The following is a 15,414-nucleotide window of genomic DNA, read 5'->3' on the forward strand; positions in this document are numbered from 1 at the left end:
TGCACTTGGTTCCTCAAGTAAACATAACTATTGCATATCTTTTTTTATTAAAACTCCAATTCATTATATGGTTAATTGATTATTTTGTACTAGGGGGTTATTTTATTGGAATTGATTATTAGTGTACTAGATGGTTTTCAGTTGATATAGGTTAGTATCTGCTCTTTTTATGCATGGATTACTAATGATTATAAGGATGATCGATACTTGAATCATGAGATTTTCTGAAAGGTGATTGCTTGAAAGAACACAAGAATGTTGATGTTGTGGTTTTTTGTGAGGCTTTCCCCCTTTTTTATCATCTATCGAGCTAGTTTTCTAGACAATATATTTACCTATCGTCCATGTTTTGCTGGTCTTTTGTTGTCTTTTATATTTTCCATAAGTTGTTCCTCACTTGGTTTTTCCATCACTTTTAGTTTCCAGTTCCGTCATATTTTTTCCTTGCAAATTTAGTGACGCTTATAGTTGATTTGATTCTTATCATTTACTATATATTGCCCTTTTTGATTTTGTCCTAATTTATACTATTTCATTATAACTATGTGAACTTCAATTCTTATATGATAAAGTTTAATTTGGCAAGGTAGTTCATTTTATATTTCGTTACTTTCTTTAATTTTGTGTGTCTCTTTCACTTGTTTGAAACCTTTCCTAAAATTAGTGAATGGATGTAATTTTATTTTTTTCATTCGGTCAAGTAGTAAAGCCAATATATTGCTTAAGGGAATGAGATGAGTCTAATAAAGATAAACTGAATGATGAGGTACGTTATGAAACTAGTCTACAAAGGATTGGAAAAAAAAAACATGACTATTAGGTGAAATACATTGTCTTCTCTTACTTTATTAATTATCTTAATCAAGAAAATTCTAATAATTAAGCTTTTAGAGCTAGTGTTGCAAGCTTGAAGAGGACCTTGCTAGAGGAAAAGAAAAACATAATTGCCTGCTAAATGTTTTACTCCTTATGAGCACTGACATTGTTGGTTTGTCATTTTTGCACTTACCCTCTTCACCATTGCGGCTGATCTTAAATTTTTTGCTTGCTTTTGTTTACATTTTTTTAGCTGAATTTCCAGAAATTACTTGAATATATAACACGAATAGGAGGAAAGCACATAAGACAACTCCAAATAATATGCTACTGAATGCATATTTATTCATTTGTGCTATGTGCTTAAAAAAAAGTCATAAATAGATGATAAAATACACATTAAGAATATAAGAATCTAGAAATGCTAGGCTTTAACTAGGTTCATCAAATTGTGTCTTATAGAGATTGCAATAAGAGATTCAATTGCTAAGATTTTTGGAGGGTTTCTAAACTCTTAAAATTCTTAGATGTTGTCAATTTATTGTTGTTGTTATTATTTTATCACCCTTCTCCATGATCCATTTTCTTTTTTTACCTTGTTTTTCTAGATAGATCCTACAATCTTTTTGATAGATTTCTTTCTCAAACCTCATCATACTTTATAGACGCAACAACATGTGTTCATTGATACATCCGTTACTACTAGAGACCATCTAACAACTCTAGAACTCGATGAATTTGTTGTCATAACATAGGTAGACCTCATAAATGCTATCATTTTTTATAGTATGCATGTGTTTGTTCGTTTTCATTTTTTTAGACTCAAAGAATCCATAACTTGGTTGGTGGAAGTGCAATAATTTGACCCCTTTCCAAATTTCATCTAGATTGTTAGGAAAAATTAATTAACCTGTTTAAATCTCAACTTATGAAACCAAGAGTTTTCCTATTTCATTAATATTGCTTAGTCTTTGTATCTAAAATCCTAATTTAAATTAATTTGGGTTTTGGTTTTGCATTTTTTTTTGTTTAGTTATTAATGATTCTGCATGGAATTTAATTATGCTAAAGTTCAATTTTTTTTCTCTTCATCATAATGCCCCATGTCCGTCTCTCTTAAAATGTAGCTCTTCTTATACTGATATTTTGAGATACATTTTCCTACCTTTGTTTATGTCCTTCTTGGTTGCTTAGAAAATAAGTCACTAAAATAATAAAAAAAAATTCTTGACATAATTATTTGTTGTTGGTGTTTTGTATCCAAAAATATCCATAACTGAATGTAACAAGGAAAATTATCTTAATTGAACCTCATGATTCTTTTTGCTTAATTTTTAGTTATAACTTAAAAATGCTCATTATTTCTTTAGGGCAATAGAAAAAGGATCATTTTTCTGTTTTTGTTATTTTCGATCAATAACCATTTGGAATTTTTTTAATATTGAAATGATTGGTAAGCAAAGCTTTAGGATTCAATAAAGTGTTTTTTTAAAAGAAATTCAAACCTAAATATGCAATTTGTAACTACCAAATTGTTCTTCTGTTAAACTTTTCTTAGCAATCTAAGAACAATTATAGACCTTTAGATGTTATATATAACACCTTTAAAATTGAGATCTTATTGCAAGAAGCTTGATGTTAATCCTATATTTCAACATTTTACTTGGAGTGCTCTCAAAATCTGTATATTTTAGCATTATAAACCCATTCCTTTAAAAAGTACATGGTTTAGGTATAGAGTATCAAATTTCTATTTGACACATAGATTGAGTAGGACACCTTATTGACCTACATCAAGATACATCAAAGGATCAACATTGTATCATCATCACCATTATTTATGTTATCTCGGTAGTTAAGATTTTACAAAAACTATAGGAATCATGGACAGATAGAATCACTGTTATAAAATAAAAAAATGTTGTTTTTCGAATAATATCAAATGTTTAGAAAAACATGAATGCTCAACTAACTTACATGACTTAAAGTCAAATTTCAATGTATGATGTAGTTATTTAAATATGCATATGAGTCAAACCATAATGAAGTTGTTCTTTACTTCCATTTCATGAAGTATCAATGTTTCTATGTGTAATTATTCCTCTATTGACACATTTCTAAATAACTAAAAATTTTATTGTAACATCCTAATTACTGGGATAACAAATCAATTATAATATAGGAAAAACTTGGTAAATTGTTTTTTTTTTTTTGAAACCGGATTTATGCAAGGCTACTGAAATTTCTTGAAATTTCAGTAGAGTTTCCTCTATAAATGGGCATACCAAGCCTTCATTTCAAAATCTTTATAACCACATAGATCATTCACCTTAGTATCTATTTTGTGACATCTCGACCTCAAAAACATTCTCAACATCATATATGCATTTAACCTTTCAATAACAATATCATACCCATTCATAAGAATATAACTCAAAATATATGCTAGAAAAAAGAACTTTTTAAATCACTTATACATGTTGATCCTGAGACACACACACACACACAAATGGAGTAGATTAATCTAAAACACGCATATAATTTAGTTACAAAAAATACATAGTTATCATATTACATAAGGTATGTGTCTACGGACTTTATTATATAAGACATATATAGATAGAATAATATCAATATGAAGCAAAGAGTTATTGTTTTTCTTTAGTTTAAGTTACAAAATTTATTACATGCACAACAAAAGTCCTTGATGTCCTGAAGTCTGTCTAACGCCTAATTACTTGGCCCATTAATATGCGAAGGTCCTGCAATAAAGATTAATTAAGCAAACTTTTGTATTACGAACATAGTTCTACTTTTAAGTGTAATGAAAATGAGATTACTCATTATTCCTATCAAATCTTATAGATTTTTTCATGAATGATGATTATGCTTTCATAATAATTACGCAGAATATGCATACACATATTTGTAAATTAACTAACATGTAAAATCACTCAAAATCTTTACGACGACTTCGCCATTCTAGTCTTTATAGTTCAATATTTTCCAAACTTTTGGAAAACATCTCAACGTTAGCTTTCGCTCATTGCGAAAGTGACTTAAATTCATTGATTTCTGAAACTTCAGAAACAATCTCAACATTGACTTTTGCTCATCGTGAACACAACTTTAATTTCACTGATCTCCGAATACTTTGGAAACAATCTCAATATTGAGTTTCGCTCATTGTGAAGGCAACTTAAATTCATTGGTTTCTGAATACTTTGGAAACAATCTCAATATTGACTTTCGCTCATTGTTAAGACAATTCAAATTCATTGGTTTCCAAACCTTTGAAAACAATCCTAATATTGGCTTTTGCTTATTACGAAAACAATTCAAATACATTGGTTTTCGAAAACTTTAGAAACAATCACTACATTGACTTTCGCTCATTATGAAACCAATTCAAATTCATTGATTTCCGAAACTTTGAAAACAATCCTAACATTAGCTATCGCTCATTATGAAAACAATTCAAATTCATTGATTTCTAAAACTTCAGAAACAATCCCAACATTGTCTTTTGCTCATTGAAAAAGCAACTCAATTTCATTTAACCTCACATCATATTCATAATTCATCCATATTACTATCATGTTCGGTATTCATCACTAATCTAAAAATTCAAATCTAACTTCATAAGTTGTAAGCAATTAAAATTCATTGATTTCCTATAACTTCGGAAATGATTCCCCCACATTGATCTTTCACTCGTTATAAAAGCATTTCAATTATATCGATCTTATATTATATTCATAATTCATCCACGTTACCTTCATGTTTTAGTATTCATCATAAATTAAAAAATTCAGATTTAACTTCATTTGTTCTAGACAAGATTTCACCTACCTTATTTTTTGGTCGAGTGAGCTCCTTCAATAAAAGATTCTATACTTGGTGTTCCCCCTTAACCGTACAAATATTTTCTATTAGTACATTATTTAAAAATTTTATATACTCATTCTTTACACAAGAATTACTTCTTGTAACTTCATATCAAAACTCATTATGTTTAAACAATACATGACAAGTGCACTACAACATTGATTAGTGTTTCTCCCACTAGTAGAGTTGTAGAACTCAATTTTATGTGTAGTTTATTTATTTAATAGGCTAAGACACAATTACACAACTTTTATTAAGAGGGTTAAACCCATTTTTGCCATTTACAAACTTAAAATCATCGAAATACAATGGTACATAGGTCTGTCCTGTAACAAACAACCTAACCCTCCCTAGTGTTTTATCCATATCTGGAGTTCTATAACTCCAAATGGAGTACGGTTTGTTCTTAGTAAAAGTTAACATCATTGAAAACATTTTTCAAGAAGACATTTACCTCAACGTTTCTCAGTTGTAAACCTAAATTTTCAGTTTAAGGTCCTATGCACATTATGTCCAGAATCTTCTAATTTGATTTGTCTTTGGGTTTGTACCAATATCTAGAGTTCTACAGCTTTGATTGAGGTGCTTCTAGTCCCATTTAAAAGTTAACATCCAATTATACAACTTTCATGAAGGGAAACATCCCAAATTTTGCCTTTTACTATATCAATTTCTAGTTACAAGTTAGCTAACAACATTGTTTGGATTTTTGGTTTTATATGTCTAACATATAAACAATCACTTTCATGTATTTATTTTCTTCTTTTATCACTATAAAATACAAAATATATAATTTCTACATCAATAATAACACATGAGATTTCAATCATTCAAAAATTAAGCTTCATAAGAGCATACATTACAAGAATTTGTTTATGTGTTAGAGTTTCAGCACACTATTATTTCTTGTGTGATCTTACACTTGTTATTTTAACATGCATACATAATTTAGCATAAAACTTAGTCATTTTTTCATTTTGTTTCAGGTTTGGTCGAAGGCTTTCAAGCCTTTTCTTAGTCATTTTGTTCTTTAATTTTTTTAAAAAATCATCAAGCCTTCTTCATCTCCCTTTCACACTTTATCCTTACCTTCCATCTACCCAGAAAAATCCCTCAAGAACTCTAATCTAAGAGCTAGTATTTTGCATAAAACTTACCTGAAGTACTAGAAATTTGTCTTGGAGGATGTTAGGTTTATTCCCAGTTGCATTTTCTGTCTTTCAAAGGTTTTTCTCCCTCAAATCTTTTGGTCTCTTTTCACTTTTCTTCTACTGCGGTCTCTCTTTTTCCTCTTAAAGTTGTTTGCTTTTTGGCGTATAATCTTCACTCAAACTCATAAATCTGATTGTATGCATTTTATCTACTTGTTTCTTTGAGAAGAGGTGTTGAAGAGAGAAAACGACTTCTTACCTTTGACTTGGCTAGCTATCAGGTTTTAATTTCTTAGGTCTGGCATGTTTGCTAAATTCACGTTATCTTGGACTTGGCTAACTACTACATCCAAATGTAAAAGAATTAATTAACTGCCAAGACCCATGTTGTCTTAGACTTGGCGAGCTGCTTAGAAATTTCAAAGTGATTAAAGGTTCTTTAGAGAGTATGAGTTTGCAGCTTTCCTAGCAGTGTCATGGGGCTTAAAAACCCTCCACTAAAAAGTGGTCATCATGATTTTTTTTACGAGGCATTAGAGCCCTCCACTAAGAGTGGTGATTACATGATGTTGCTATTTGTACTAAAGAGATCAAGTTTATTCCATAAAGAGTGGTGAATAGAACAATGAGGAGACCAAGTTTATCCCATATAGAGTAGTGTATATAGGCACTAGGGAGACTAAGTCCATCATTGAGAGTGGTGCATATAGCACTAGAGAGACCAAGTCCATCACATGAAGAGCAATGCATATAGCACTGGTGAGACTAAGTTCATCCTATGAAGAGCTGTGCATATAACATTAAGGAGACTTCATTTATCTCTTGAAGATTGGTGCATATAACAATGGGGAGACTAAGTTAATCCCATGGAGAGTGGTGCATATAACACTCAGGAGACAAAGTTCATCCATTCCAAAATGTATTATTGAAAGATTCTTTGGCATCATCTGAACAAAATGAAAACATTCATTTTGAATAAGTCATTTATATATAAGAAACTCACATTCTTATTCTTATTAGCGATGGTGAATTTTTATTTGAGTAGAGTGTTTAGCGTGAGGGAGACTCTTCCTTTTCTCTTTGATCATTGTATAAAATATTTCACATGTTTTACGGTTTGAACCAACATTCCACTTGTACTTGTTGAAAGCTTTTTAAAATCTCAAGGCTCCAACTGCATTTGTGAAGTTGGCAAAGCATAGTTTAAATTTGCTTATCTCATCTTGAGTGGCTAGCACTGCTTTAATGAGGAGTTAGACCTGATTGAAGAATTGTTAAAGCTTTATTTAGGAAGGAATGTTTGCAGCAATAAGAAGACTTATCCCGTGTGGTGGGCATTGGTTGTGTTCCATGGAATGATATGAAAATATCAAAAGCAAGCTTTAGGAAGAAACTGATGGCTTTTTTACCAGTTTACCACAAACAGCACCACTGATGAAGTCCTAAAAATCCAACTAGCTTGGGAATAGGGCTCTTGAGTTGGATAATCGATTAATTAATTAGTCCTAACAATCTCATACATTCTCCCTAACTAAGGTAGTTGATAATTTATACTTGGTGCTTGGTAGACTAAGATGACTTGTGGTTAGTACCTGTAAAATATCTTCTTTGATAGAAGTGAGGACTCTTTAATTCTTAAATAAGTATTTTTAGAGAGAGAAAATACAAGAATATTCTAGAGAGAGATTATCTGAAAATATATATGCAGTAGAGAATGAAGATTGTGAACCTTTGTTCTGAAGGTCTCATGATGTATTTATAATCCATTAGTCTTGTTCTTTTATGACGAAAAGGGTCTAAAGTGTAATATTACCTTGATAGCATTTAATGAGGGATAAATATCTCTTACATTTGTAATGTTTGATCAGAATATGATGGGTCCCTTGGAGTACTTTTATACACCTAAAAGGTGTAAGGAGAATAAGGTTTAAGATGTTAAATGTAACTAAGCCTATAGAGGCTGAGTTCTTCACTAAAGTTAGACCCAAGAGAGGTTAGTCATTCCTCTAAACGTGCTAAGGGAGGACGCTCATTTCTTTAATGGACCAAGAAAGGATGGTCATTCCCTTGGTCATGCCCAAAGAAAGATGGTTATTACTTTAGACTTGGGTCTGACATGTTTGTCAGACTCATATTATCTTGGAATTGGCTAGCTGCCAAGTCTAAGTGCCTTTTGACATGTTTGCTAGTGCTTTTTGACATGTTTGCTAAACCCATGTTGTCTTGGACTTGGCTGGTTGCCAAGTCCTAGTACCTTTTAGCATGTTTGTCAGACTCATATTGTCTTGGACTTGGCTGGTTATCAAGTCCAAGTGCCAGCCCAATCCAAGTGTCTTGGTTCTAACATGTTTGTCAGACTCACGTTGTCTTAGACGTGGCTGACTACCAGGTCCAAGTGCCTTGAACATGATGAACTGTTAGGTCTAAGAGCCTTAGTTGTAGTATATTTGCTAGACTCACGTTGTTTTTCACTTGACTGACTGCCAAGTCCAAATGTCTTGGGTTTGGCATGTTTGTTATATTCACATTACCTTATTTTTTTTGGATGTGCCAAAAAAGGATGATCATTTTCTTGGGTGTTCAAAGGGAGGATGTGCATTTCTATAGGCATGCAATATGTTGCCAAGCCTAGCGTGCTTGGGGCTTGATAGTAGCAGTTGGGTCTTGCTAATGCCCGACTTAGGGTGCCCAGGCTTGATAGTAGCAGTTGGGTCTTGCTAATGCCCGACTTAGGGTGCCCAGGCTTGATAGTAGCAGTTGGGTCTTGCTAATGCCCGACTTAGGGTGCCCAGGCTTGGCACACTGCCAAGCCCAATCATAACTTGGTCTTGCTAGCGCAAGACCCAGCGTGCTTGAGGCTTGGCACATTACCAATCCCATATTATGGGTCTGCTCATTTTCTCAAAGTATGACTAAGAAAAGACAACATAAAAGTTTTTTAAACCCATTACAAATAAATTTGTCAACTAGCAACTAGCATGTGGAAGCATTGTATGTTAGTACTTTTATATCCTCTTGTGAATAGATGTTGATGGGGTTGATGGTAGAGGAGTTGTTCAAGTGTTCTCCTTTGTTTTTTGTTGAAGGTGGCCTTGGTTATGAAAGAGTTCCCTGCAACCATTAACCAGGTTGGAAAAAATTAAGTATGTTGTTCAAATTAAAGTACTTTCTGACATGATCAATGAGTGGACTTGACAAGTCCAAGCAGCCTTAGAGCTTAGGTTATAAATAAAGTCTCAAAGTTGATTCATTTATATATTGTAGTAAATCCCTTTTTAAAATCTATTTTAATTTAGTTATATATAATTAACTCTTCTGATTTTGGGAAAATCTCAATCTAGCTCCTAATATATTATTTTAGTATCATTATCATAATCAATTAAGATCCCGAGTCTTTTAATTTTATCAACTTTTTTCATAATATGAATATGGCCATGAAACAATATGATCACCACCAAGGTTGTTAAAATGGCGAGTTGACTCTTAAAATCTTACGATTTTACGAGTCAACATGTATATAACGTGTTAAATCGGGTTAAAACTCAAAATCAGTCAAAATCGGTGAAATCGGATCGATTTTACGAGTTTGACCGATTTCAAGTTTTAACCCGCAAAAGTTAAAAAATTTATTGTCTCCCTATCCGAGGTCCCTGACACTCCACTACATAGTCCCCACTCCCTAGTCTCCCCTTTCCCCGTTGCCCAAATCTCAAATTTTCAATCTTAGTAAACTAACACCAGCATTAGAGGATCTTAAGTATGGGAAAGCCTTATACTGTATTTTAGGTCGGGAAGGCATGATTAGAGGATCAAACCCATGGAAAGGCAGAGGTAGATGGTGAGGAATCAAATGAGTAAAATAAGAGATAGGAATACTTATATAGAGAGAAATACTGTGTTTTAGACTAACCATTTGTTAACTACAAAAAGAGACGACAAAGACTCAAAGAGAACTTGAAATACATGTCTTGCTTGGTAGGATATTTTGACATTATTTCTAGGACTTGTTACTAACATAAAAAAGGTAGAAGGTGAGGTGGCATGAGATTAAATTGATGTCATTTTATACGTTTTTGTTTTTGTTATCACGAATTTACTGTATTGGTCTCTGTTAATTTTTTGTTGAAGTTTGTGATATACCTTAGAATGTTGTATCATTTCACTAGTTGCCTGCAGTGTATTTCAAGAATGTCCTCTAGAAAATATTCTGAAACTCTATCAATAAAACATAGTTGTTCAATCTTTTTTTTTCTTTTCGTATTTTTAAGTTATTTAAACCATGTATGAATTTTTATTTGAATTATGTATTTTAAAATGTTTAAACATTTGTATTGTTTATTTCACTTTTATTTTAATTGTGTTATATTATTATTTACTATTTGACTGAAATTGTTAATATATAATTAGTTAAAATATTTTTCTTATGATTTTACATTTTACGATCCGAGTTTATATTGTATATTTTATTTCGTGTCAAAAAAATATTTTTGACAACCTTAATCACCACCTCTCAGTTAATTAACTCCTAAAAAAAAAAAGCTAAAAGAAGTCAATATGCCTTAACAAACAACTTTAGCATCAAATCATAGTAATTTTTTCTTTTATAAAAAAGATTTTCTCTATTTGACTGAGCCCTAGGTTTTAATCAAAATTCTCCTCGTAGTAGTTGTATTAATGAGCCACCCATCGTTCTATTAATTTTTTAAAATAGTTTATTCTTTGTCGGTTGTTTTCTTAATCTTTAGTTCTTTTGTCTTCCTTTATATAGTTTATATAATTTTATTCTAGAAAATAAAAATAAAATTTCAATATGTTTTTTTTATAACTCAAATAAATTGATAGCACCGTACAAAAACTGGATATATGATAATTTTATAGATTGAAAAGGAAAGTAAAAAAATTAATTTGATTCAAATAAAATAAAATTACCATATTTAGCATGTTGATTCTTTACTTTGTTTATATATATGGTTATTTAACGATTTTAATGGTTTAAAAAGTTTAAGTGAATTTTATTTTTTTTGCCTTATTTATTGATTAAAATTCAAATTAATTATATTTCCACGATTTTTTTAATGGTGGATTTGCTTTAAAATATAAAACTTTGTTTGTGTGCGCGACGTCCTTGGAGACTTAATTTATACGCTAATCCATGAACATATATATCAAGGGTGCTCTATATATCTAAGAGAACATTAAATGAATTTTATATATATATATATATATATATATATATATATATATATATATATAGTTTGATCTCGAGCAACAATATTTAGCTAAGAACTCTGCAGGCAGAAAAAGAAGAGGAAGTCATAATATAAGGATACGAGGAACAAAATGTTCGGTAAAGAAATACCATCTTGCTAGAGCAATATTGAAATACAGTAGAATTTGTGTCAAATTGATTTCAACAGATTTTCTACTGATCAAGATACGTATAAATCTAAACTGGGAAAATTAAGAAAATGGTATAGTTTCAATTTCCAGTGCCTCATGTCCTCTTTTGGTCTCCATGATTCACGTCTAAAACCTGCTTAGATCAGCATAGTACTTATTAATCCACTCTTTAATAATCTTGATCTCTGTCTTTCGCTGTGCGACCAGCCATTCTGGATCAGTTTCCTTTGCAAAAAGTATATCCAAGCAATGAGACCCTGCAATTAATGTAATTAATCAGCTTTGTAGTACTGTTAATTTCTATGAACTTCCTTCTAAAAATTCATCTCTTTTCAATTGATAGGGCTAGCCAGCCAGCCACATATTGATCCTATGATCATATTCTATTCTTGCTTTTCAAGCATGTTTACCATTGACGGTCTTGACAGCAACAACAGTGTCCGAAATGTCCTCCAACACCCTAGAAATTAAGATGATAGAACATGTTAAACTCGGACTGGTGATTGTAATAACATCCCATGCCTCAAAATCATTGAGTTATGTCTTTTCCCAAATTTGCTTGTTACTTACCCTCCACTACTATAAGGATCTCTTAGCCCATTGGAGAAAATGATATTGCTAGCAAACCTTTGAAGAATCAGTCTTATACTCTACATTTAAAAAGAAAATAAGTAAAGAATGATTCAAAATTTAGGATAAAATAACAAAAAAAATATGTAAAAAATTCACGAGTTAAGCTAGAGAAACTAAAGAAAGCTTACATGGCCTCCGTAATAGGTAGTGACCCAATGAAAACGAGGTGTAACATCATATAAACTCTTGCAATCTTCTATGTAGGCTTTCAAATCAAAAGGATCGGGTGGAAACATGGAGTCATTGCCATAACCAATAGGCATCACCATCTCACTACATGTCTAAACATAAAATTTAATTTGTCAAAATTAAAAATTTTAAGACTAATTAAGTTAGATTTTATATCATTCCATTCCATTGAAGAAGGTACATGCAAAGATAAAATTTAAGATTTAAAAATTTTATTTTCAAATTTCAAAAAACTTATTGAAAGTTAACTTTTTTATATCAATGTTTGTGTTTTTTTCCCTTAAAGGTGGTTGGCCACAAGTGTGGGACTATGAGTGGCCACAACCACCTCTAAACTTTTTGAAATTTTCATATATATTTATCCCTCGAAACTTAAGAAATTCCATTTACATATTCCCTTGATTTTTAATCCATTAATTTGTGCCTAAAGCTCTTCGGCTTCCTCAGCCCCCAAAGTATTTTTACTGTAGTTTGTCACCGGAAATATCTATTGGTAGTCATTATTAATTAATTAGAGTAGTATAAAATTAATTTCGTACTTAATTCAATTATTGTAATCCAATTTTCTGTTGAATCTTTCTTGTAAAGCACGTATAACTTAATTAATGACAAGATTATTTTAAGGCTTAATTAATAGTTTCTGATCACTTTCCTAACCAACATCGCCAAACTTAATATAAGAATCACCATATATATACTGTACCTGCCATCTCCAGCCCACAGATGTTTCAGATTGGTTAGTGGGTTCATTGACGTAGCATGACCTATTTCCTTTATAAGCAACAAGACCACCAAATACTCTGCCAAGAAGATCATCCCCAAAACCACCTCCATCTATGCCCCCACAGACCTTGCTAACCGGATATGTTGGTGGTTTATTGTACTGAGCAGCATTAGCATACATGGAGTCCAGGTGGTTCTTGAGCTCACTGGCGTCTGTCAAGGGACTGCATCAACGATATTTACCAAGGTTTTTAGCATGTAAAATTGCATCGAATATTAATTAACTTTAACTAGCTTTTAATTAAAAAGAGTAACTATATATTATTACTTGCAAGTCTTAAATTTCTTGCTGAGGATTGAGAGACCATCTGGTTTTGAAGCAACTTCATCAATTTCTTCCCATGACTCTCGTATAGTCTGGTAGCAAGTCTCACTGGCTCCCTGCACACCCAACACCACATATTTAACATTTTATTAAAACATTATTCATCTTCTATAAACAAGAAAATGAAATTAAACTAAATTAAGATGAAAACTCAAAATGTAGTACTCTAAAATCCTTGCTGACAAGAGCATAGTATCCATATTGTGGCGTAATATCTTCAAAATAAAGAACCGGTGCTGATGAGGCAAGAGCTCCAAGGGCTATATGAGGGTATTTAAGCCGAAACCATGAAGCCAGCACTAGTTAACATGGAAAAAATTTTAAGGAGTTAAATAATGATGATGATGATGATGATGATGATGATACAAAATAGTAAATAAATCAAAGTATTCTTCAATATTAGTTGTTGTGGTATTCTTGGAGAATATAGTGCGTAGCCACCTACTTCCACCATATGATCCTCCAATGACGATAACCGGAGAATCTTTAGCCTGTAATGTTTTCTTTACGTGAATGATTATTGCTGCATAGTCTGCTATAGCTTGTGCTGAATTGAAATATCCTAGCGTGCTTGCATTCTTCAAGGCTTCTTCCCTTGATCCAAATGGAATTGATTTTCCATAATATCTATGCTGATGACATTAATGTATAAAAATCTTTATTATCACCAATTATTAAGCATATTTCTATGTAGCAAAAACAACATTTATAAGTGAAAAGAATATATCCGTACCTCAACATATACCAAGAGAGAATTGAATTCAACAGCGGTATCAACGAGAAATCCAACTACATCAAGATCTCCATCAATGGGTGCTTCTGCCCCAAGATATACTAAGATTGGTGCACTAGCATTGGCACCACCCCAATACTTAGAATTGATCAAATAACGTTGTAGAAATGTGTCATAGCTTTCAGGTCTATAGTTGAAGTGATCAAGTGTTTGGTTGTAAAAAAAGGTTTCAAAATCTTCTCGAACAGATTCACCCAAAATTTGATCGGGGTGGTCTAGCCAAACTCTCGGTCCTATTGGACTCAGTCTTGGAATAGTATGAAGCCGTTTTGCAGTTGCAGTTGCAGTGGTTAAGGAAAACAGTAAGAGAAGTTGAAGAAGAAATAAGCTTTGAAACACCATGGCACGATGCGTTTGTCTAGTGGCTAGTTAGCTAGGATTTTTTGTTGAGGTTTCTCAGGTGATTTAAAGCTTGTAACAGGGACATCCTTAAAAAATAAAATCCCATTTACTTTGAGACAACTTCAGACTTATTACACGCTTCTGCTTTATTGCACTCATGGATCACAATAATTGCAATGATTAAGCTTTGAAGCTTGCACAAAATATTTCATAATGCTAATTTTAATGAGAATCCAGGTTTTATTAATTCAAAAAACCCAATTATAAAATATAAGAACATTTATCTACACGGCTGATCACGTTTCAAACCATGATTGGCCATAAAAAAATATCTGCCGTAGTTTAAAACGTTGTTGACCACGTAGACAAACACAATAACAAACGGATATAATTTATTGATTTTCTTCGGTGCAGTAATTATAGTACCAATGAACTACAATTTCTTTAGCTATTATATAATGAAAAAGAGTTATTTTATTGTGTAATTCAAGATTCAACACAACTAGAAAATTAACAAATATAAATTAAAATGCTGATAAAAAAATTATATCGATATATTATGATGATCTTCACCGATATAATTTTTAATCCTTGTATCCATTGGTAATTATCGATAAAAAAAATTATAGCAAGGGATTGACGGAGGGTATTACAATAAGATTTTAAAAGATAAATCATACGGTAATGTGATATTTTTACTAATAAAATGACCAACGGAGTTATTATCAGTAATGTCGTCATTAATATTTAATTTATGACCTAATGATCGACCCTTCTCTCTCCCTCCTCTATTTCTCCTTTTTCCTTATGTTTTTTTTCTTGCAACAAACAGCCACCCTCTCTCTCAACACAATTCAACATCTCACAACAAATATGGCCACCACAACACTCAATTTGTCAGCATATATGTTTTGATTCAAATTTTATTGAAGATTATCCACTTTAAGTAATCAAATCTACCCTTTTTTATTTGAACTCAATTTTAAAATGTTGATTTTTTTGTATATTTTTTGTAGTATATGTGTTTTGTTTGAGTGTTTACTTATTTTATAGTTTTTTCTCATATAAATTTGTTGTATGGATTTATGATTTGT

General features: G+C 31.6%; 1 protein-coding gene across 1 annotated transcript; it reads right to left on the minus strand.

Moving 5' to 3' along the window:
* Positions 1 to 11,148: 11,148 nt before the first annotated feature.
* LOC133679717 (uncharacterized) lies at positions 11,149 to 14,443 on the minus strand. Its single transcript, XM_062102397.1, has 9 exons — positions 13,919 to 14,443; positions 13,631 to 13,817; positions 13,351 to 13,484; positions 13,129 to 13,241; positions 12,781 to 13,024; positions 12,017 to 12,169; positions 11,826 to 11,905; positions 11,666 to 11,715; positions 11,149 to 11,512 (listed from the first exon to the last, which is right to left on the minus strand). Exons 1-9 carry the CDS (start codon positions 14,318 to 14,320, stop codon positions 11,382 to 11,384), a joined length of 1,494 nt encoding a protein of 497 aa, XP_061958381.1. The 5' UTR covers positions 14,321 to 14,443; the 3' UTR covers positions 11,149 to 11,381.
* Between the last annotated feature and the right edge of the window lie 971 nt (positions 14,444 to 15,414).

This window comes from Populus nigra, chromosome 19 (assembly GCF_951802175.1).
Source record: "Populus nigra chromosome 19, ddPopNigr1.1, whole genome shotgun sequence".
Classification (NCBI taxonomy): Eukaryota; Viridiplantae; Streptophyta; class Magnoliopsida; order Malpighiales; family Salicaceae; genus Populus; species Populus nigra.

Bases quoted from the DNA above. Each gene is read 5' to 3' on its own strand.
- LOC133679717 (XM_062102397.1), bottom strand. From the start codon at position 14,320: ATGGTGTTTCAAAGCTTATTTCTTCTTCAACTTCTCTTACTGTTTTCC. The intron at 11,906-12,016 runs GTAAGCTTTCTT...TTTTAAATGTAG, and splicing joins CTACCTATTACGGAGGCCAT to AGTATAAGACTGATTCTTCA. The intron at 11,513-11,665 runs GTAAACATGCTT...CATTAATTGCAG, and splicing joins TGCTGTCAAGACCGTCAATG to GGTCTCATTGCTTGGATATA.